We start from the raw sequence: 23,911 nt of genomic DNA on the forward strand, positions 1-23,911 counted from the left end.
CATGCCTTTATCATACCCCTTTCATTGAAGTTCTTTCAGGGTCCATCTCAGATGTCATTGCCAGTGTTTTTATGCCATTTATAATCTCTCCTGTCATCAGTGTTCTCTCCACCCTCCCACATGTAACTTGCTTGTGGCACATGGTATATGCTGCTGTGATCATTTCTTGGTCTTTGGCTTAGACAAGTGTGAGTAGCACAATCTGCTGCATTCTATATTTGCATGTATGTTGTATATATCCTACTAGGTTATAGACATTACGGCTTACTGCTTGTGTTATTTATGTATCCACTTCAGCATTTTGGATTATTCCTTGTACACACAGAGTTACACAGGAGTTGTTTGCTGAATTGATTTTATAGGAAGAGGCAAACCAGAGTATGGTTGCCAGATAAAATATAGGATGATCAGTTAAATTTGAGTTTCAGATAAACCATATTTTTAGTAGAAGTATGTCCTAAATAATGCATGGAACATACACTAGAAAATTATTTATTTTTTACCTTAATTCAAATAGACCTAAAGGTCCTGGATTTTTATTTGCTAAATTCTGGCAACTCTAAACCAGAGGAAGGGTGAAACCTACCCACTTAACTTGCAAGAAAATACCAACAGAAATATAAGAAAATGATAATTGAGTCTATGAGAAATTTTTGACACCAATGTTTCTCTACTGATATTAGAAAAAGAGAAGAGTAGTACTATTACCTCCTCACCCCTCATTTTATTTTATTTTTTAACAGATGACAATGGAGAGCTGAATAATAGTTATTTGCCAAGAATAGTTCTACTGATGCACCGATGGTATTTATCTTCCACTGAATTGGCAGAAAAGCTTCTCTGCATATATCTTTTCAACTACTGTGTAATTTTTACAATCATAAATCAAGTTCTGTATTTATGCAGATAGAGTACCTAACCAAAGCCAGTAAATTGAGATGAATAAATAATCTCTAGTCAGTTTTCCAGCTGTTTTGTAAATATATTTAGATGTCTAGACAAAACATCTGGATGATGGACCAAATAGTTGACTATCCATCTGGATGCTTTGGCTCTACTTGAAAATAACCACTAGATTAAAATGAAACAGGAGCCCTAGGCTGAATGTCTCTAACCTGTCTTAAGCATTTCTGCTGTTAGTATAATAAAAGAATATAAAAATAAAAGAATCAGGGCCTCATTCGTTCCTTTTAGAATGGTAAAATGGTGAACCTAAAGGATATGATTTAGACATTTAGAAATGACAGCCAAAATAATATGATCTGGCTCAGGTACAAACACCACCTAAGTTTTTATATCTTCCCTTTACCGGCAAGACACAAAGAACATTCTAGCCAGTTTACTATAATTTGCTGATAGATGTTAATTTTAGATTTCCTTCTCACATAAGGGGAAAAAAGTTAGAAGCCCCATTCTAGATGGGCTTTTAGCAGTTCATCAATGCTGTGCATAATGCAGTCCTAAAAGGTGGTTGAAAGCCAAATGACTGAAAATGGAAAATAGTATCACATTTGTAAGGAGGTTTCATTGCCCAATATCTGTTTATTATACAATTGCTAACATTGGCTCCCACAGTCTCTGCCTGCTTCGAGCCCAGGGGGCCCTGCAGATGACTGACAAGCCCTACAGGGTAGGGGAGCCTAGCGGGGGCAGGTCCATGGAGTGTCACTGGGGCCAAGTGGGGCTGCCCCCTGCTCACTTCAAGCTTCCTCCACTTCCTACTTCTTCCCTCCATCCTCCCACAAGCTCTGGTCAGAAGGGGGTGAAGAGAAGGTAAGGGGACATTCACCCTGAACAGAGGTCCCTGGAAGTGAGCCAGGTCCTGGTTCCCTGTGGTCCAAGGGTTCCCCAGGTCCTGCTATGAAGGTAGCTCACAGGGAACGATGGATGGAATTGACTCAGTCTATTTCCGTCCCTCCTCAGAATCCAAACACTGTCCAAAATATGTGCCTCAAACAGCATTCTCATCATTACTATGTCTGCTGACAATATGAAACACAAATTAAAATGGATATTTAGACACAGTAAAGCCTAATATCTGAAAGTCCAGACTGTATAACAGTTGAAACTGCTTGTGAATTGGCATTTCTTTAAATATTTCCTCCCTTTAGATCATTTGCTCCTGCATGCCTGGAGTGCTGGCCTATAGCAGGAGCTCAGTAAATATTTGTTTAAAAGAGTGTGAATAAATAGACAAGAATTAATTGCAACACACCCTGTGTTTTAATATACTGGCGAATGACATGTTCAAATACAAAAGAAATTAGAGTACATATATAAGGCATTAACCCTAAATACAATTTATTTTCTTAAATGGTGCTTCTATGTACTACCAATTTTAAATGATCTCTAGTTGGTAGCATATTTGTAATTACAGTTGACTGCCATCACTTCGTAAGTGCTCAGGAAGATCGAACAAATTTTACAAGTGGCTTCTCTTCCAGACCAAAATGACATCCCAGAGCAGTAAATTATTCAGTGCTGACTCGTCAGAACTCACTTTTCTCCCTGTTTGAGCATCCACATAGTCCTATGTCCCCAGTATGGCACTCTTATCAGGAATTCATCTATATTGATCAAACTGCCTCAGGGGTATGCAGAGGAAACAAAGAGCAAGGAGATTTTCTTTAACTAGTGTACGTATCGAAACGCCAGTGGAGAAAGCTGTGATGAATTTCGATTAAAGATCTGCTACTTCATGAGGTAAATATACTTACAAATTTAATTGTCTGGTAGTTTCTGTTTCTGGAATGGTCTACGTTTTCCTTTCCCCAAGCAGCAGACCCTGTTTGACAATAGAACCGACTCAAGATTCCATGTTATTGATTTTGCTAAAATTGGCGCTCTTCTGTTCTTGAGAGTAGAATTTCTCTTTCTTTGGGACTAGAGCTCAAGCAATGGTGAATGTGATTAGGGAATGAGACTAGCTGTTAGAGCAAGTTCTTTTTTTCCACCCCCTCGCCGTATACATGCCCACCTACTTGCCATGAATTGAAAGAAGGGTTTCCTTCTGGAGAGAGTGGGAAAGAGAGGCTCAGTGTGGGAGTGGACTTGTGTCCTTGACTGAAGGGAAAGAGTGAGACTCAATGTGATGGGTGGGGGATAGGAGATTGCTAATTGGGGTCACAGTCCTGGATTATTTGTTAAATTTAATCTGTAAAATGATACTATAGCTTACATAGAGGTCCAGTTTAAAATCTGGTTGTCAAAAATATTTGATGCCTTTCAGGTACTGGATTCTGAAATTTCCTGCAGAGTTTAATTTGGACCTTGGGTTGATCCGTATGACTGAAGAATTCCGAGAAGTAGCTAGCCAACTAGGATATGAAAAACACATGAGCCTCATTGACATTTCCAGCATGTAAGAGTCGCTCCAGCTTCTTTCAAACATGAAGACTCTGTTGTTTGGGGGAGGGAGTAGTGATGACCCTACTAGACCTCCATCCATACCATTTCAGAATCAAAGTGTGCTTCTTTGAGAAAGTCTTGTTGCAGTGAGCACCCTCGCACATAGCCCACCTCTCCAAGCTTCAGTTTCTTTATTTGTAAAATGGGGATAGTGCCTTTCTCATAGGGTTACCACAGGCATCCCGTAAGTACGTAAGATAGCATGTGAAAGCCTTTGGCACATAACAGATGCTCAGGATGTCCAGTATTTACTAAAATCTAGTTAATATATCCTATGCCCTTGCCACTCATAGTGTGGTCTATGGATAGGCAGCATTGGGATCACCTGGGAGCTCAATAGAAATGTGGACTCTCAGACCCTACCCCTATACATGCTGAACTGAAAACTGCATTTTTATAAGATCCCCGGATGATTCATAAACTCATTCAAGTTTGAGAAGCCCTGTTTCATGGTGCTTCTAAGGTCAGGTCATAGTTGTCCCATGAACTAGTTAGCTCAGTTATTAGGAATGAAGTGCTAATTAGTTTAGCATTTTATACTATCTAGTTAACTTTGCACAGAGAAACTTATTTTATGACCCTAAGTATGGGTTTCCATCTTGCAAATACATGCCTTGTGTCCTAGGCATTCTTACTCTAACCTATTTTCCTAGAATAGTTCTTCAAAAGTGATTAACAGTGAGTGATCCAGGAATCATTAAGGATGTTGTTAAAAATATAGATTATTCAGTTCATTCCTAGTAAATCAGAATCTCTAGCAGTGAGGTCCAGGCCTCTGTCTTTATAACAAACTTTTCGGAGTATCCATATCTTGCTAAAGTATGAGAACCACCAGTTCCTAGTAGTTCCCATGTGCCTTAAATCAATATCTATATATTGATAAACGCTCAAGTCTCTATACCTCTCCCTGACCTCTTCCTTATCATCCAAACCTTACTGGCCATAAGAAAGACCAAGTAAGAGATTCTGGATGGATCAGTGCAAACCCACCCTATCTGGAAAAACAACTTGAAGTTTATGTTCTATTGGTGATGGGTCAGTGGTTTTCTTTTTAAACATGCAGGATGGGGTGTCCATTTTGCACCATCCCCTTGGAGGCAGGCCCAGACTTAGAGTTAGTAGGTTAATAACTTCCATTGAGTGAAAAAGGCTTTCAGCAAACTGACCAGACTCGCTCTTCGTTTATAGACCTTCCTATGATTGGATGAGAAGAGTCACACAGAGGAAAAAAGTATCCAAGAAGGGGAAAGCCTGTCTGCTGTTTGACCATCTGGAGCCCATTGAATTGGCTGAGCACCTCACTTTTCTGGAGCATAAATCTTTTCGAAGGATCTCAGTAAGAAATTTGACATTCATTCTTCCAAGGATAACAACCGCTGTGCCAACCTTCCCGAGAGCCGCGGTTTCGTACTCTGAAGTGTTGGCAGCCTTTGTCACTGTGCTCCATTGGAAAAGTGCCCTTAATTCACAGGAACAATCCCTTTCAACCAAAAATAAATATTATCCCGTCCTTATATTATGGCTCAGGAGCTATATTTCTGTTGCTATATTTTCAATGGCCCCTTTCATAGGATTAAAGCATGATTTTCTGAATACGTGGTGGAGATTTAACCATTTCAGGTTTATTTAGCTCTATTGACTTCTCCCAAGTGAACGTGTTTTGCTAGGCCCTTTGTTTAGGGAAAGAACTATTTATTGAGGGCGGGATTTGTGTAAATGCCTACTTACGGATGTAGGTTGAAAATGGGAATTGTAGGCTTGGAGGAGGATCTCAACATCGGCGTGCTTGTATTCCAGGGATGGCGATCCTGAATTAAGCTTTTCTTTCCTACTGTGTCTGGATTCATTCCTCCTCTACCTCCCTTTTCTTCCTTCTGACTGCAGTCTCTTACCAGCTGCCTACTCCCACCCACTTGTTCTGCTAATGTTTCCACAATGGTTCACAGGCAGCCTTTGTCTTTCTCACCCAGCTCAGGGGCTGTCACTCCTCCTGCTTCTTTTCCAAGCTGCCAGGCTGTGAATGACATTGTTCCTTGCAGAGGAGAACTTGAGGTTACATGTACGGATTTTTGAAAGGTGGATTCTTCTCACTAAGTAATCCTACTTGGAGAGGCCCTTACTGACTGCCCACAGGCTCATGTGTGTTTGATAACACCCATGCCGACTTCCTGAAAATGTGTCTGTTTTGCTAAAGAGCTGTCTTCAATTACTATTAAAAAGAAAAAACTTGATAAAATTTGAAATCATTATGTTTATATTCATTTCCTCTTTTTTAATGTATGCCATTGTATCTCAGACTTGCCTGGCCATTGGAATCACCAGTCATGGTTCTTTCTCTGGAGATACTGAGCCATTAGGTCTGGAGTTTTCCCAGAAACCACTATTTTAGCAAGTGCCCCAGGTGGATATTGTCATCCAGCAATTTAGGATTCACTGGCATGTGACTTGGAGTCTTACCCCTTCCTCGCCCCACCAACATTGCCTTGTGTAATAACTGTATGTCTGTGTTGGGGAGTAAAATGGCGCAAAATAACACACTAAAGCTACATTTAAATGTATGCCATTAGAATGTGAAATGAAGAAATTGTTATGCTGTGATGAAACAATATCTCGCCTCTTTCACTCAACATTCTAATTTATGATTTTGCAAATACTTAATTATTATTTGGACTCTCTGAACCTTCTTTTACCAGTTCACTGATTACCAAAGCTATGTCATCCATGGCTGCCTGGAGAATAACCCAACATTGGAGAGATCTATTGCTTTATTTAATGGAATTTCTAAGTGGGTCCAGTTGATGGTTCTTAGCAAACCAACCCCCCAGCAAAGGGCTGAAGTCATCACAAAGTTTATCAATGTTGCCAAGGTGCGTATTAGATTGGGGTTCTTAAGGCATTTTAAGTGTTCATTTACTCTATTGAGAAAAGTGATTGAGGAAATTTGGGGTTCATAATATACAAGACAATTAAACTACTCATAAATGTCTAATGAACAAATACTTCTCTCATGCAAGAAGATTGCTTTTAATTGGCAATACCTAAAAGCACTTAATGTAGCTATTTTTCTGTGAAATGGTTGATATATTTTTCTAGTTGATTTTATTTGCACTTCATTTTAAACGGATATTATTTTTCCTAGTTCCTCCTTTTTATTAAGTTGTGTATACATTCAATACATTCAGAAAGCTTGGAACAATTCAAAAATTGTTCCCAAGTATTGATGTTAACTTTCAATTTTTTTAATTGCAGAAGCTGCTTCAGCTCAAAAATTTTAACACCCTGATGGCAGTGGTGGGAGGCCTTAGTCACAGTTCCATTTCACGCCTCAAAGAGACCCATTCTCATCTTTCTTCAGAAGTTACCAAGGTACAGTGGATTAGATTCTAATACCAAGTAAAAAATTCATTTGTAAACTACATAAGGGTAAGATGTGCTTAACAGATGTCTTTCAGAGGAGAAACTTTCTTCTTAGACAATAGTAGGTTACACATGGGAGATAAAGTAGGAAGGGAGTAGACACACCCCCTGAAAAATGGGTTGGAGGTGACAAGTGTCCCAATAAGAATTCCTTGAGTACCATCACACATGGTAGTTGTAAATATTCAACAAGTATATTTTTGGTGCTTCCTATGTGATAGGCACTGTGATACACATGGGGATATTAGGTGACTAAGACAGAGATCATTGTTATCCTCCCCTCCACCCCAAATGAAGTCATTGAACACCTGTTCCATTCATGGCACTGTGTTCAACTCAGCAGAAGATACAAGAGAAAGGGGAAGCATAGGCCTTGAATAGAAACTCCTTAGATTTATTGCTGATCTGTCAAGAACAAAAGTATATATATATATTTTTAATGATCATTCCCCAAACCAAGCTTTCTGCCATATTTATTTCCAGACAACTATAATAATATTTTTCCTTGCTGAATAAAAAGAAACATTTCATCCTTATGAAAAGGTTTTTCTGGTAAGAGTATACTTTGCTGTATCAGCAAGGACAATTTCAGCTGGTTTTTAAGACTCTTGAAATTGCTTAAATAATAAAGGAAACAGATCATCTTCTCACATACCTGGAAGTCCAGAGGCAGGGCTGCTTCAGGCATGGTCTGATCAGGGCTCTGCCTCAGTTACTCTGCCTTTCTCTGAGTATCAGTTTTTCTTTTGTTTCATCAGATTGGCTTCCCTCCTGATTGGGCTCTCTGCAGAATATTATGCTTTCTTGTTCATGAAAGGCAGAGATGAAGAAAATTTCTACCTTCATCCCTTCCCCTATAAAATTAAAGTCCTTTGTTTTTTTAAAGACAGATTGGACCATCTCGAATAACATGCCCTCTCCTGGATCAGTAACAGTTGCCAGAGGAATGCAATGTACTGATTGGCTTACCTCTGTGTTTCTGAACCAATCACAAACCAGAGGGCGGGAATTATGCTGATAGTAAACCAGAACGCATTCTTGGACCTACGGACTGAAACAGCTGCCTCTGAGTTACATGGGCTGCGTTGGGAAAGCGTAGACTGATCAAAATTAGGGTCTATTAGGAAGGTCTGGTTGCTCTTAGGCAACCAACAATAACTTGTCCCTATAAACAGGAGGATGTAAACCACAGAAGCATTGCTGTCTGACCTCAAACACGGCACTCATTCCAAGTATGATGGTGTTCATTATGGGTTCCATTAGCTTTGTACTGAATTTCAAGTAAAGAGCAAAACACATTTTAAATGTTGTGAAGAATATGAATTCAGCAGAGGCTCAGAGAGGCTTGGAACCACTAGTGTGTCTTAAAAATTATTTATTGGAACTCCTCTTTCTTATAGAAAAGGAAACTGAGGCCCTTAAAAGTGAAGTGACTTGCTCAACTTCACCCTTCGAGTTAGTGGCAGAGTTCCAAACCACAGCTGTCTCACACCTCGGTGTGACTTTTCCTACCCCATACCATCCCAGACTAACCTTCAAGAAATACCTCAAATGCAACTTTCTTGGAATAACTAGGGCATTTTAATACACTGCATATTTAAATATAATATGATATTTGCTTGTGTGTGTGGGCTGTGATGGTTTCATTAATTGCAAAGTACTTAAATATACATGATATTGAAATCCCAACATCCCTCTTAGTTAGGCAGAAGTGTGGGCTGTTTGCATGTTGTACCAGAATGGAAAAGGCTGTCCGACTGACTCATAGCCAGGCCTAGTACATGCTTCTTTCTTCTTCCTGTTTAATATTTCCTTGCAACAACATGAGTGCAATGGATACTTCTCTCAGTAGCCGAGGAATTTCCTAGACACACGCTGCAGGGTTGGGGGTGGGCAGATGGGAAAGCTGTCTGAAAATTCTTCTTTTTCATCCGTTCCCAGAACTGGAATGAAATGACAGAGCTGGTCTCCTCCAACGGCAATTACTGCAATTACCGCAAGGCCTTTGCCGACTGCGACGGCTTCAAAATCCCCATCCTTGGAGTGCACTTGAAAGACTTGATAGCAGTCCATGTCATTTTCCCGGACTGGATGGAGGAGAACAAAGTGAACATTGTGAAAATGCACCAGCTCTCTGTCACCCTGAGTGAACTGGTCTCCCTGCAGAATGCCTCCCATCACTTAGAGCCCAACATGGATTTGATCAACCTGCTCACGGTGAGTCCCAAGGACTGGGGTCTGTGCTAATAACTCTTCTGCACCTCGCGTCCCAGGGAAGGCACAAAGATCCGTGTCTGCAATTCACTAGGGGTAGAGAGGAGGTTGAATTCAGGCTCAGCAGATGAGGAGACATGTCAAAGGTTGAGGGGAGCGGACCCCATACACCTACCCACATGACTGAAGGCTCTAATCTTAGAGCAATGACATTCTCCTTTGCTTTGAGGAGCCCAGTTTCAGCCCCTGCAGCTCCAGTTTCTAGAGTTCCTAGACCCTCCAGAGTCGTCCTCAGCCCCTCATTCTCCTCCATTGCACTCGTGTAAATAATCACCTCCTTCCATATGACCTCAACTCAGCTGCTTCTCTCCATCCTCGCTCACAGCTGTCATTGAGGCCTGCAGGAAGTAAGGCAAGGACCTGCTCTGTATCTGCCCTGCACCGCCAGCCACCCCACCCCCCAAGAGGCAGTGCCCAGCCTGGCACTGGAGGCCTTTCAGGACTGCCTCTCAGGCTGGACTTGTCATCGCCTGGTCCCACACCACAGCTGCCTCTGAGGGAGAGTGGACTTCTTATACTTTCCACCATGAACTACTGCCACCTTCTGCTTCCTGGTCTTGCACTTTCTTGGAAAATCCCTTCACTACCTACTCCTGTGATGAGCCCCAATTCAAAAGCCTCTATCTTTCTGGAATATTCTCTGTACCTCTCCAAAGCACTAAATGCACCTGTTGCATGTGCTGCCTTTGTACTTGAGGCCTTCTTATCTATAGGAGGTATCACTTGGCAAGAGATCTTTTCTGTTACCTGACTTACACATCACATGTCCCCAGCACCTCCCACCAAACAGGGCCTATTTAGGAGCTCAATAGGTGAATTAAATGCTGTAGTTAGGAATGACAGAGGCCAGACAGAAGTTCACCTACAATTCATATTTTGGGGCATTTGTGACATGCACCTTTAGCTGGTGTCCAGATCCTAGCCCCTTCAGACACGACATGTGTGTGTGTGTGGAGGAGCCCTTGTTCCATTGGCTGCCTCTTCGTTGGGGGGACAAAGCAGAACCAGACTCTCCCGTCCTTGCTAAACAAGTAGAGAAGCAGTTTCCCTCTTTAGGTTTATAACACTGTAGCCTCTGAAGCTTGGCTGCAATACTGAGTCGACTATTTTCCTTTAATGGCCTTTCTGAAGCTCTTGGAGCCTAAATCCCCTCGGACTGTCGCACTGGAATAGAGAGTGGTTCCGAGACCTTCTCACCACTGTTCCTAGAGCACATAATTGTTTACTAAGGGAACGAAGCCCTAAGTGCACAAAATGATGCCATCTGCCCTCTTAGCATAAAGCAGAAGTAGCCAACATACAGAAACACAAATCTCTTGGGGTTGAGTTTGTGTGACAAACAATAAACACACAGACATTCTCTGTATGAGGGGTGGGGAGCCTCACAATAATTCAGGCACCTGTATTCATTAATCATTTGGCATGTAAATCTGTTTCCATGAATAAATGCCCAGACTGGCAGCTTCAGAGAGACTACAAACCCACAGACCCATGTGCTGTCTGCAGAGCAGCCTAGGTTTCACATGTTCGCGTCTGGGCGGTCTCCACAGCGTGGAGGACTACTCAAGACAATTCCTCATCCAGACAAAAGATAATTATGGAGGAAGGAAATTATTTGCGAGTTATAAGTGCAGCAAGCAACATCACAACAGATCTTTAGAGAGATGTTGAAGGATGTGTGAATGAAACTTTTGGGATGCGAATAAAAAAGTCTGAACTGTAGAAATAGAAGCTAAGAAATAACTCCTTTATGCTGGGAAGAAAAGGAAAAAACAAAAAGATGCTAGCTCAATCTCTCTGTCTCATATGGAAGGAAAAGGAAAATGTAGATGCCACCATGCACCATAATTAGTAATGGCAATGTTATAGTGTGGTGGCAAGATCCTACCTAGATGTAGGACCTGGCTTTTAGCCCTGCCTCCACAATTACTTAGCTTTGTCTCCTTGCTAATGAGCCTTGACTCTGGATTTTTCCAAAAGGATTTTGGGCTCATTTGTGAGGTCTCTTCCAGCTCTAAACTTCTAGGATTCGAGATGTAAGGAATGGTGGAAGCATGACAATAAGGAAGCAAGTGTCACCATCATTCTGTGAGTCTAGCCCAGAGACTCCTTAAGCCAGCATGGTCCCTCAAGTGAACACAGACCATCAAGCCAGTTTCTATTTAAAACCAAGATGCTTCCTCTTTCCTTACAACCAAAGACAGAGTTCAATGCACTGGGATATACATTCATTCTTCCTGGCCACAGGCGGATGAACATCCTGAAAATGAGGATCAAGGATACTCCCATGAGGTATCTGCTAGAGCCCAGTGGGCATTTCATGGTGCACCTACCCGGTGGGACTAAAACCACAGGACTGACTGCAGCTGCCCAAATGCATGTGAGGGCGTCTGTAAGGGCAACATTTAAAAGGCGATTCATTTTGCCCGAAGACTTTAGATTAAGTTTCTGCCTTAATGACTCTTTGCATGGCCAATATATGACTGAGAGCCCTGGAAGATAGAAGATGAAAAGTCTTGAATTACTCAACAATTACTAAACGCTTGCTCTGTGCAATAGGCGGGATAGTGATGTGTGAACTTGCTGTAACAATTGATTACATTTCTCACAGCACTTTTCACATACGTTTTCTTGGTAGGTTCTCACAAACACCCCTTGGTGTAGTGCCTGGGTAGGGCAGAGAGTGTAACATCACCCCTGCCCCTTCCTGTTTTACAAATGAAGAAATTGAGATTTATAAAGGACAAAAGGCTTGCAAATGACAAAGTTCTTGTCTCTCTCTCTCTCTCTCTCTGGGACATGTACTCTGTAATGTGGAAATACTGTTCGCATTTATTTTATTTTGCATCTGTAAAAATTAAGTAATCTCTCTCTCTCCTTCTTCATGGATGTATAAAGAAGGAGTTGATTACAGAACAAAATCCATGAGGGCAGGGACTATCTATGCCATTTTTGTCACTGTCACTTTAGCCCCTGAATGGCCCTGCTCACTTGAAGGGAGGAGGCCCACACCAACAAACTGGAGAACTCGATAGTTTTTTAATTGTGATCCCAGTTCATATACCAGGAGCTTTAAAAGCTGATGCTTCTTGTTTCATGACATACAAATGGTCTGATTCTTTGCACAATATTTTTAGAGCTAGCATTACTTTTACCATTCTGAGTATATGCAAATAACTGGAAAGCCCCTATATTTTTACAGTCTCATAAGAAAAAGAAGAAGGATTGCGAAAATGGTGAATGGAGATAGTGTGATGACCAGCTGTGTTTTATGTTACAGTTCCCCACTCCAGGCTACACAGGTCCTAATGTCCACACTGAGTCCATGGCCATCTTTGCCAATAGGCTTGGGTGTAAATGCAGCAGCCTGAAACAGTGACCAAGAACATTTTTCAGAAACAACCAAACTGAAAGTATGTTAGACACAGCTAATATTCTTGATATCCCATTGACAAGCTGCTTGTATTATAAAAATGGACTAAGAAGTCGAGCAGGTCATTTTGTGCAGGGCTGTAAAGCCCAGAGGAGATCCAAAACAGCACAGGAGTCGTGGCTGGGAAAGCAGAGGGTGGGCAGGGGAACCCGGAGCACAGCGGTGTTTGGCTGCTGCACTGACTGGAAACCAAGCCCTGCAGTCCCCATCCGTGTGGCCCTCTAAACAAACCCCATTGGACACACGTTAGCTCATTTAATCTTCGCCACAGTCCTGGGAGGGAACTATTATTTATAATTCCCATTTTATAGATCAGGAGACTGAGACTCAAGAAGGTTGATGACTTGTCACAGCACCACCAATAAATGGAGAGCAACCGTTGGGAGGAGATCAAAACATTTCCATCAGAGGCTCAAATATCTGTCCATTCAACATAGGAAAATACACAAGGATGTCCTATGTGTTTTGAGAGAGCATTTCCGCTACCTAGTGTGTGGCTTATTTGTATTTCTGGTTGGATGCTTGGTACTCCGGTCACCTCCTCTCCACAGATGCCAGTGTCAATCATTAGAGACAGAGTCAGGAGGACAGGAACATGCCCATCAAAGTCCAGATTAGCGCTTTAAAAAACTAGTTTACTTATTTATTATTTTATTTTTAAATATTTTTCAACTACAATTTACATTCGATATTATTTTGTATTAGTGTCAGGTGCACAGCATAGTGGTTAAATGGTCGTATACTTTCCAAAGGGTTTCCCCTGATATTTCCAGTACCCGACTGGCACCATACATAGTTATTGCAATATTATTGACTATATAACTCTTCATAGCAGGAAAATCAGAAGGAAGGTGTCACTTGGTTCTCCTTCTATGTATGGAGCATTCACAGTGCAAGGCAGCACCCTGGGGCAGAGAAGATAGAGTGGAAAAGCTAGATGCACTTCCCGCTTTCATGAGGCTTAGAGACTAGCAGGGTCTTCTATTATGGAGTTGACAAACTGGTGAGCACCTGCCCACGGCAGGTGTGTTTTATTTGGCTCACAAGGAATTATAAATTTTTTGTGATTAGTGCCAGTGTTTAAAAATTGGGGTATTTCATATAAAACTCCAGGTTTTTTACTTCTTTTAACAAATCAGAAGTTGACAGTTGTTGGATTGACAACAGTTTGCCCTGGCTCAGTAGTGGCAGGCCCCCTACCACCACCCCTGTTCATCAGAGACCACACCATTGCCTAATGCTTCCCTGTCCCAGATATCCAACATCAGATTCCACTCATTAACACAAATTTTCTTGTTGTCTATCTAACAAGAACCCCCCCCCCAAGTCAATTACATCGGCAAAGACCTGTTTTTCTAATAAGACATTGTTACGTCAATATCACTATCAAAATATCCCTTTGGGCGTCACCCAAGTAGAGTCATAGAGTTTACTGGGTTATTAATGATCGTTGGCCCATCCTGTGCAATATATCTAAATTGAATTATGGTACCAGATAAAATTATAGATGGAAATGAGACTTGTGTATCATCCATTATCATGTGTAATCAACAAACTATTTGCTATCCTTTAGGGAAAAAAAAATCCCTTTCAGGCATCCCACTTCACTCTCTTATATAATGGCGGGTTCCTTAAGGCATCGGTTTGTGACGGGGGATGGTTCCCTCTGCAAAAAGACAGAGCCTCTAGAGGTAAGAGTGGCTATTGTTCAAGGAAAGGCAGATACAGGGTACATTCTTGTGAACAGGAGTTTCATGATCTAAGATAATGCTGGGGCAATTCTATAGTAAAGTCAATTTTTTCATTATGTTCAGAAAAAAAACTTAAGGTGACAAAGTATAGATATATGTGATATATGTGATATGTGATATATGAAAACATTTTAAAGATTTTATTTATTTTTAGATAAAGGGGAAGGGAGGGATAAAGAGAGGGAGAGAAACATCGATTGGTGGCCTCTCTCACACCCCCAACCAGGGACCTGGCCCACAAGCCACGCATGTGCCCTGACCAGGTATCGAACTAGTGATTTTTTTGGTTCCCAGGAGAGCGCCCAACCCACTGAGCTGCACCAGTTATGGCTGATATATGAAATTCTTAATTTAAATGTATTTAGTAGCTAGAACAGTGACTAGAATGCTCCCTGGCACATATTAAGTGACTAATAAATACTTGTTGACTGAATCAATGACTCAAAAATGACAGTTTATAGTGTCAACTTCTTTTTTAATTGAGCTAGAACAAGAAGATAAATCCTTCAAAGACATCTTTTGCCTCTGAAATTCCTCTTGCTTCTACCTTCTTTCTCTTCCCATCACAGCACACCCATACACATTAAGCTATATTTTTAGACAAAATATGTTAGAGGAAATTTTCTGTGCCTTAATGGTCAAAGAAAAGACAGGCATTTGATTATCTTCATTGCTGATGCAATGGTGTGATTAGTTGAGTGTCTTAACAATGAAGGGCATGGGTGAGAATTATCCAACCTTATTTTAAGTCTCATAACTCTTTTGTTTCAGGTGAATGGGTCCATGCATTTTAGGTTTTCTGGATATAATTAGCTGTTGTCCTCTCCTACCCTGATCTTTCTCTCCCTCTTTCTTTGTCCAAGTCCTCCCAGTAGGCCTCAGTTCACAAGTTGCTGTGTGAATCAGTCCTGATCATTTCTGTCTTCAGTGGCCCCCACACATAATCGTATCGGCAGCCGTCCGTCTCGAGAGACGATGGTGTAGCTTCTTAAGAGTCTACCTGCACCGCCGAGAATGGCTGTGCAGTCCGACTCGGGAGTGACACGGTATCTGTCTCCTCCCGTGTTGAATCCACATCTTGCGATGACGCTGGAGTGTCCTCTCCAGTGAAGCTGAAGCTACAGAGCCTGGGCAGGGTGATATGGAGGGTCTGCTGTTGCCCATGCAGCAGACCCCCCCTCTCTTCGCAGCTGAAGGGTCCAAGGGAAAGACGGAGTCAATACAGCTTGGCTTCAGGTGCGCCGCAGGAGTTGCCGGTGTTGACTACAACGTCAAACCGCCTTAGGGACTCCGGCTCCGGATTTTCTGTCGGGGTTTACTCCCTTAGCCTTTCCCCTGAAGAGGTATGCCGCAAGGCAGCGGAGGTTTTTTGGAGTCAGAGTTTTCCTTCTCTGATGTGCCCTGACTGGAAGATCGAACCAGCGACACTTAGCTCGCAGGCCGACGCTCAATCCACTGAGCCAAACCAGCCAGGGCCCCACACATAATAATAATAATAATAATAATAATAATAATAGCAGTAATAGCTATATTAATAGCAATAACTTCAACAACACTAAATTACATTTCTTAGATTCTACCATGTCCCTGGTCCTGGGTGAAGTACTTTACATGCATTATTCCGTTTGATCCTGATAAAAATCTAATTCAATAGGCACTTTTATGATCATACCCATTTTACAGATACGGAAAATGATTGTCAGAAGAAACTAACTGGCTCAAGGTCACAGAGCTAACTGGTGGCAGGCTCAGCAGTTGAACTGAGACCCACCCAACTCCAAATGTCTCCCTCAGGCTTTCTGCCCTACCTCCCTGAACAATTTGTGTAGCACTTAAGAGCGGGACAACTTATTTCACATTTGGCATGTGTTGATTTGAATATATCCTTTTGTGTCCATATCCTATTTATTTCAATAAGTTGTCAGGCCCTTGAGGGTAGGAATGCTTTTATACCTTTTTATATCACCAGGACTTAGCACAATGCCTTCCGAGACAGCACTTATTACATTTACAAGTCTTAATTTATGCATCTGCTTCTGCTTTTTTTTTTTTTTCAGATTTAATGTGTTTTATTGATTAAATTATTACATTTGTGCCAATTTCCCTTCCCTCTGCTCCCCTCCACCCGGTGGCCCCCCTCCCTCCAGTTGTCCCCCCCTTTTAGATTATGTCCATTAGTTGTGCATACAGTTCCTCCCAACCTCTCTCCGTCTATTCCATTCCCTCCTACCATGATCCCCAATTCCTATATCATCTCCCTCCCTCTCCCCACTCCCCCTCCCTGTTGACCTCCCCCCAATATGCTTCCCGTACCCACAGTTCCTTTTCCACTCTCGTTGCCTGTTTAGTTTGCCTTTGTTTCATCTCCCTAGCTTCTGTTTTTTTTTAAACCAGTCCCTTTAACATCTCATATAACAGTGGTTTGGATCTAATGAACTCTTTCAGTTTTATTTTGTCCTGGAAACACTTTCTCTGTCCTTCTATTCTGAATGACAATTTCTCTGGATAGAGTATTCGTGGTTGTAGGTTTTGGATTTTCATTACTTTGAATATTTCTTGCCAGTCTCTTCTTGCCCGTAGGGTTTCCCTTGAGAAGTCAGCTGATAGTCTAATTGGGACCCCTTTGTACATAATTCTTTTCTTCTCTCTTACTGCTTTTAAGATTCTCTCTTTATCTTTAATTTTTGACATTTTGATTATAATGTGTCTTGGAGTGGTTCTCCCTGGGTCCAGTCTCTTGGGAACTCTCCTTGCTTCCTGGACCTGCAGGTCTATTCCCTTCCCCAAGTCTGGGAAGTTCTCCTTTATTATATTTTCACTCAATTTTTCAAGTTCTAGTTCATCTTCCTCATTCTCTGGCAAACCAATGATTCTTATGTTGGGCCTTTTATAGCTGTCCCAGAGGTTTCTGATCCTTTCATTGTTGCTTCCCATTTCCTCTCTCTGCACTGGTTGACTGCTTGTTCCTTCTCCATATTCCAGTTTGTTGAAATGAACTCTGGATTTTATTTCCTTTCCTTCTGTCTCGTGTGCGGTTTTGTTCCTTTCGTTATGAAAGTTTTTCACTTCTTTCATATCTTTTTCCTGCTCTTTTGTGAATTCTGTAAGCCACCTGATAACAATGGCCCAGAACTGAGCCTCTGACAGGTTTCTTATCTGTTCATCTGTCAGGTTCTCTATCTGCTGCCTGGTGAGTTGTGTCACCGGGATTTCTACAGTTGCCTGCCTCATTTTGACAGACGCGTTTTGTTTTCTTGGGCCGGCTGTCGGGGGCAGTGCCTGTGTACGCGTCACAAATTAGCGACCGGCGCCTGCCTGTCCGCGACCTATTTCGCAGCCCTGTGGTGCTTTCTTTGGGGGCGGGGGTCCAAGATGGATTCACACAGTTATTCAGCTAGGAGACCGGGATCCGTCCTCCCGCCCCCCTGGGCCTCACTGTTCAAGGCGATGCGGCGGCCGCTCTCCCCAGCGCCGGAGTCGCGCACCGCCAGGGGCCTGGCCGCCGGGACTCCTCGCCGGGGTCGCGCACCGCCAGGGGCCTGGCCGGGACTCCTCGCCGGGGTCGCGCACCGCCAGGGGCCTGGCCGCCAGGACTCCTCGCCGGGGTCGCGCACCGCCAGGGGCCTGGCCGCCGGGACTCCTCGCCGGGGTCGCGCACCGCCAGGGGCCTGGCCGCCGGGACTCCTCGCCGGGGTCGCGCACCGCCAGGGGCCTGGCCGCCGGGACTCCTCGCCGGGGTCGCGCACCGCCAGGGGCTTGGCCGCCGGGACTCCTCGCCGCCCACCGCTCGGGTGCGACCGCAAACAGCACTGCCCTTTTTAACTCTTACCTGCCCAAATGGCACCGCTGGTTTATAACTTCATATGTTGGACTTCCGTGTAGTTTTATTTTCTGGAATTTCTAGTTATCCTTTGTTTTGAAGTAGTTGTATTCCTCTCTAGTTGTAGAGGGAGACCTAGCGTGTCCGTCTAAGCCTCCATCTTGGCCGGAAGTCCCACTCTGCTTCTGCTTTTTAACATCAAGGATGCCTTATCTCCAGCTCAGTGCTTAGTACTTAGAAGCTGCTCACAAGTATTATGGAGGAATTAAGTCAGTGACTCTTCTTTTAATTTTTAATTTTTTTATTGTTGTTCTATTAGAGTTGTCCCATTTTTCCCCCCATTGCTCTCTACTGCCCCACTCCCCCCCCCCGCCCCCGAGTCAATGGCTCCTGTTGATGCCGATGACCGTAAGGGGTTTCACTTTTTCTCTTTTTGATTTCATTTTCTCCCTCTGCATTCCACCTTTGTACTTTTCCACATTCGCTCAAATTATTAGACATTGGCTAAAACATTCAGTTTGAAAAGTATTTCAGCAACTCAAGAAAATAAATAAACGTGAGCCAACATAATTATTTATCCATTCTGATTTGTTGTAGCTTTCACTGGACCTCTATCACACAGAAGATGATATTTATAAACTGTCACTGGTGCTGGAGCCTAGAAATTCTAAATCGGTAGGTATTGCTTTCTCTCTAAGGATCATACCAAACCCCACAGTTTGTTATTTACAGTAATTGGCTGTTGCCGTGGTGCTTTGTGATCTAAAGATTGAAGAATTTAAAAAATCTATAGTGTTCCCTTTTTAGCAATGAAACAGCTAGCCCTGGCACTTAGAGCATTATTTCTTTACATAGGCTCATAAAGAAGAACATCATTTGCAATTACTTTATTTTATTATTACTCTTCCATGGGTTGTGTCGCCTCTGAAAACTCACCTAGACATAGGACCAAAAACAGTAAAGCATAGCTCACCTTGATATTAAAGATGATTTAGTTCCTTCCAGGCTTTTTAAAAAATCCCAATCAACATAAAATTAGATTTAATAAAATTTAAATATCCTGATCATAATTTATAAATTTCTCTACTGATGATTGACTTGGTTCAGAATTTTAATATTATATCTCATTTAATTAATTGATGGTTGACTTTTATTAAAGAAACGTTATATAATGAGATTGAGGAAAATGTATTACTGAGTGTGCACTACTCATCAGTTTTAGTACGTGGAGTGTATCTTAGGTGTATTTTGCACTAATAAAAAAATACCTAAGTGAATTTGAAATTTACAATGAGAATGAGGTTTGCATATCAAAGGAAAAAGTGTCTCTGTTTGCTTCTTATGCTCCTATCCTGCGATCTGATTTTTTAATAAAGGTCTCATGCTTATCTCTGTACCAGTAGAACTCTGTGGCACATTGCCAGCAGCTCTAGACCCTAAGTCTGTCCGTCTATTATTATTTATCGTGATTCTGCACCATGAGACTGCAAGAGGCAGAATGACTGGGAGTCCTGTTCTCTGGCTCCGAGAGGATGTGAACAGGAGCCTGAGTCAGCCGACCTGGTGGCATCTGTTCTTAAAATAGTGAGTGTGGTGGTTCCATCAGCAAGTTCACCTCCTGCCAGTTCTTAGAGGCCCATCTGCAGGGCAGAACGGAGCCATGTGGGAATGTACAGCAGAGACAAAGGGAGAAGTGAGGACCCAGACTCTTCAAACTTATCATGGCTAAGAGAGAGCTAGAGAGAAAGGCAAAGCTGTTGGAGGGGAAAAAAAGGAATTTGTAAGCTCCGCCCTCATTCCATAGCTTTGATGGGGTAAAGCTAGCTGGGGTCTGGTCGGCTGTACTGCACATGTGCACACAGCATTTCCACCTCTGACACCTTCCTTTAGCTATAACCAGGTGCCTTCATTGCTACCTGTTAGTTGTTAGATGCCTGGCAGGGCATCATATTCCTGTTATCTCCTTGACTCCGTTAAGGAAGCTGAGCCTGGTGAGCACAGGTCTCCATGAAGTGGAAGAACTGTCTACAACGCCTGTGCGGTTTTTCCTACTGCAGGACACTGCCCATTGTTTTCCCGCTGCCCCTGAGGGAGCCGGGTCGGGTTGATCATTTTAGCACACTTGCCTGATTTGCACTCTTTAGATTTACGTAAGTTTATTTTCAGGATAAAGTTTTGCCAATTTGGGAAGATGATTCCATCAAACATAGAAAAATCATCTTATTTTTGTAAATGCAGAAACTTTGAAAGCGCCTTCCAAGTGCTAAAATCTTGTGAGTCTATGAGACACATTTCCCAATCCTTTTCTGTCTCTTCTCTTAGTGGAATGCCATCCCGTTTTGTGCTTAGTGTTTGACATAAGCTGGTCACTGGAGAGCACGTTGCAGTCAGGACTGTATTCCTGAGAGCCTGTAGCTTCACTGTGCTCACTGTTGGTGTTGGTCGACCGCACCTAAACAATCAGTCCCACTAGGAACTTTTTATACTATGTTCACAGAGGTCCACTAGTTCTGTATATATTTTTTTACTTTGTATCTTAGATTTTTCACATGACCTGTAGGTCAAACAAAATACTCAGGTTTCATTTATAAAATACTTAAGTCCAAGCAACATAATAAATATTTATGTTCTAACAACGTAGTACCCAACTGAAAAAATAATACATGTACATTGACATCAAACTATTTTCTATTTCATTATTAAATAACCACAGTTACTAGTGAATGTGTGTGCCTGTTAGGCACTGGACAATTTCTTAAATCTCGAAATCAGATTGGATACTGCCTCCCTTATTTCTTGTTCCACATTGATTCTTTGCTTCAGAAATATATGACATCATTGAGAGAAATGTAGCACTATTTAATGGGTGACCAGTGAACTACTTCAAGCTGGTAGTTTGTGTGGGTCTGACAAATATTGGGTATCACTGTGTTTCCCTTGGAAGTCTGAAATATCTTTTGGTACCCTCTGAGTTCTCTGCAGTACTGCAGGCAAGGTACCTTGCTGTATAGTTTGGAAACCATAGGCTCGTTCTGCATCAGATCAACAAAGTGGAAAGCTTGATAGAAAGAGCCATGATGTATGCAAGTATATGTGGGAGTGACCATATCCAGGTGACAGGTAATCTTCTGTCCTGTTGGATGCCAGCAACACCCACTTCACAAAACTCTTAGGGGCTTAAATTCAATTCCTCTTGCAAAAATGTTTATACCTAATTTAGTATAAAAAAAAAAAAAACCAAAACAACAACCAAAAAACCCCAACACCTGTTGATACAAGTTTGCATGTGTACACTAGCCAAAATATTTACATTATGTGGGGTCCCAGGGAGAGACTATGAAGTAAACAGCACTCTTGGCTGCTCTCCTGATGGGGTTGTGTTTTTTACTTGTGTTATGTTTAATCACCCACATCTTCACATTATTAAGTGAAAATGTCTTGCAAGAATATGGAAAATCCTGTGTAGGAAGCAATTTCACCAAAGCGGGCTAGAGAGACCTAATAATTCGACAGTCAGAAGTGATTAAGTGTATCCAGACAGATGCCAGTATAAGGACATAAACTTGGCCGAACACTGGAAGCCACTTACTGCACGCACCTACTAACTTATCACTAACACCAAGTATTAAAGAATGAGGTAACTAGTGTTTTGTATATTTTGTATTATACAAAAATATGTATGGATTGTTATATAGGGGTTCAAGAATGTTTTAGTAATATTTGGGGAACTTGGATAGGATTTTTGCATGGGCTGGTAGACCAATTATTTCTTTCCATTTAAAATAATAGAATCGAGGTTGCTGCTAAACAAAATGCACTATTCCAACACGTATTTAGTTACAGATTCGGTTCCATTAACAAAAGATGTTTGTTTTCAAAACATTTAAGTGCTACATACATGTGCATTTTTACTGGGACTATTCATATACAAAATGTATGTGTATTTCTTGGTGTCCCTGGTCCTAATTGTTCAAAGCCCCAGATAAATTTGAAAAACGTGTGTGCTTTCTATCAGCAGCCTACCTCCCCTACAACTCCCACCAAGCCCATGGAGCCCCTGGATTGGGCATCAGGAGTGATTCCAAAGCCAGACCCCACGGTCATCAACAAGCACATAAGGAAATTAGTTGAGGTAAGTGGTTGAATGAGTGTTAAGAGTGAGCACTAGAAGGCCTCTTTCTCTTCCCAGAATATTCTTTGGTTGCCCAGGAATCAGGTGGAGTCCATAAAAACAGCCCCTGGCAGGTAGGAGTAATTTAGCAGACACTTTTAGCTCTACCAGGTATCAGCCTCTGAGCCTCCTTCTCCAAGAAGGGCCCCGTTTCTCCTTGCCAGTCTGTTCTCACTTGCCCAAATACTCTTAGCTACTTTTAATTCCTTTCTGTCTCCAGAATTTGACACCTCTGTAGTCGCCCCTGCAACTGGAGGGGCTGCTTGGAGAATCTGCTCATTCAAAGCCCACACAGGTCAGGATAACATGCCAGGTACATTGGTTACCCAGGAGTAGGAAAAGATTCTGTAAGTTGGATTGCTGCCCTTGCTGTATACATCTGGGGGTCTGTGGCCCAGCAGCACAAGGCCATTTAGGTAAGAAACATCCCTTAACGAAGGGCAAGACTCTGTCAGAGTTTTCCCTATAGGAAGAGGAGTAGCACTGCCAATGTGGGGAAAATGGAAACATTTGCCTGTGCTCTAACCTCTCCTATGTCCTTAACTTCCGCTCCTGTTTCATCAGCCTCTTCCTCTTTACTCTCCTCTCGTACAGTTGGAGTCTGTCTGTTTTCCTGAATGTTTGAGACAGCTTCGCCTTGAGCTTTGAATTTCTCAGCAGCTGCTAGTTGTGCTTGCTGAGATAAATCCTCGATCTTGGCTTCCCCTCAAAACTATGTAGGTATCAGAAGTTGGGCTCTTGGAGACATCTGGTTTTGTGATGACAAAGAGGCTATTCTTAGATTTTCGGGTAGTGACCCCAGTTACCCCTGTAACCTGTCAAAGACCCCGTTGGTACATAGCCTCGTGTGCCCTCTTTTCACTTGGGCTTTGTTTTGCTTGGCTGGCTGGTTCTTCATCGATTTCAGCTGCTGCTTCGAGCTGGGCTGGTTTTGTGGTTGCCTGGGTTCAATCTTGTGCCTTGAGTTCTGGTTCTGATGCATCACTGTCAGATTTTGTTGCAGACCTGGTCTCAGCCTGGCGCTGTGGCAGCTCCTGTTCTGCTCTGGAGCAGGGAGGTTTCTGTGGCTTCACTTGACCATGGAACCAAGATGGCCTCAGCCTCAATCCTTCTTAATTTAGACAATTCCAGGCTGTTCTGAATGTGTCCACTTGTGTTTGAACTTTAGAATTAGCTTATTCACTTAAAATGAATTCCCGCTGGGATTTGGACTGGAACTGTTTTTAAAATGAACAGATTGAACTAACAAACAAAACAGAGACAGACTCAGAGAGCAGGGTGACAGCTAAGGCGGGGGAGGTTAGGGGTGGAGGGACTGAGCAAAAAGGAAAAAGGACTCGTGGACGTGGACATCAGTGTGCTGATGGTGGGGGTGGGTATGAGGAGGCAAATGATAATGGAAAAAATACAATTAAAAAAATCAGGTCAAGAAAAAACTTTAAGTTTTAAGATAATTTCACATCTTATAGCTTCACTTCCTATTGCCATGGTATTGGCGTTTGTGAATTCACCAAGCCTAACTCCTATTCAACCCTGAGGTCTCAGTTTAGATCTCATTTTCTCCAGGAAACCTTTTAAATCCACCTCCGCAATAACACGGCTTTTACCGTTAGCATCACACTTACCTTGTTACACCA

General features: G+C 42.3%; 1 protein-coding gene and 1 pseudogene across 9 annotated transcripts in view; one reads left to right on the top strand and one right to left on the bottom strand.

Moving 5' to 3' along the window:
* Positions 1-23,911, top strand: part of RASGRP3 (RAS guanyl releasing protein 3) — a 101,499-nt gene that overhangs the window by 61,006 nt on the left and 16,582 nt on the right. For 8 of the 9 annotated variants that reach the window (XM_090281136.1, XM_090281138.1, XM_090281139.1 and 5 more), the window contains 9 exons: positions 744-846; positions 2,641-2,703; positions 3,230-3,361; positions 4,597-4,744; positions 6,102-6,275; positions 6,658-6,774; positions 8,767-9,042; positions 18,701-18,778; positions 22,119-22,235. In XM_090281136.1, the coding sequence (XP_090137262.1) occupies positions 744-846; positions 2,641-2,703; positions 3,230-3,361; positions 4,597-4,744; positions 6,102-6,275; positions 6,658-6,774; positions 8,767-9,042; positions 18,701-18,778; positions 22,119-22,235 (1,208 nt within the window). The remainder of the gene's footprint in view (positions 1-743; positions 847-2,640; positions 2,704-3,229; positions 3,362-4,596; positions 4,745-6,101; positions 6,276-6,657; positions 6,775-8,766; positions 9,043-18,700; positions 18,779-22,118; positions 22,236-23,911) is intronic. The other variant, XM_090281141.1, reaches the window with a different exon arrangement.
* On the bottom strand, positions 22,738-23,762 carry LOC150005819 (nascent polypeptide-associated complex subunit alpha pseudogene; annotated as a pseudogene).

The sequence above is a fragment of the Furipterus horrens genome, unplaced genomic scaffold (genome assembly GCF_987537825.1).
Source record: "Furipterus horrens unplaced genomic scaffold, mFurHor1.1.pri manual_scaffold_6, whole genome shotgun sequence".
In the NCBI taxonomy this organism is placed as follows: domain Eukaryota; kingdom Metazoa; phylum Chordata; class Mammalia; order Chiroptera; family Furipteridae; genus Furipterus; species Furipterus horrens.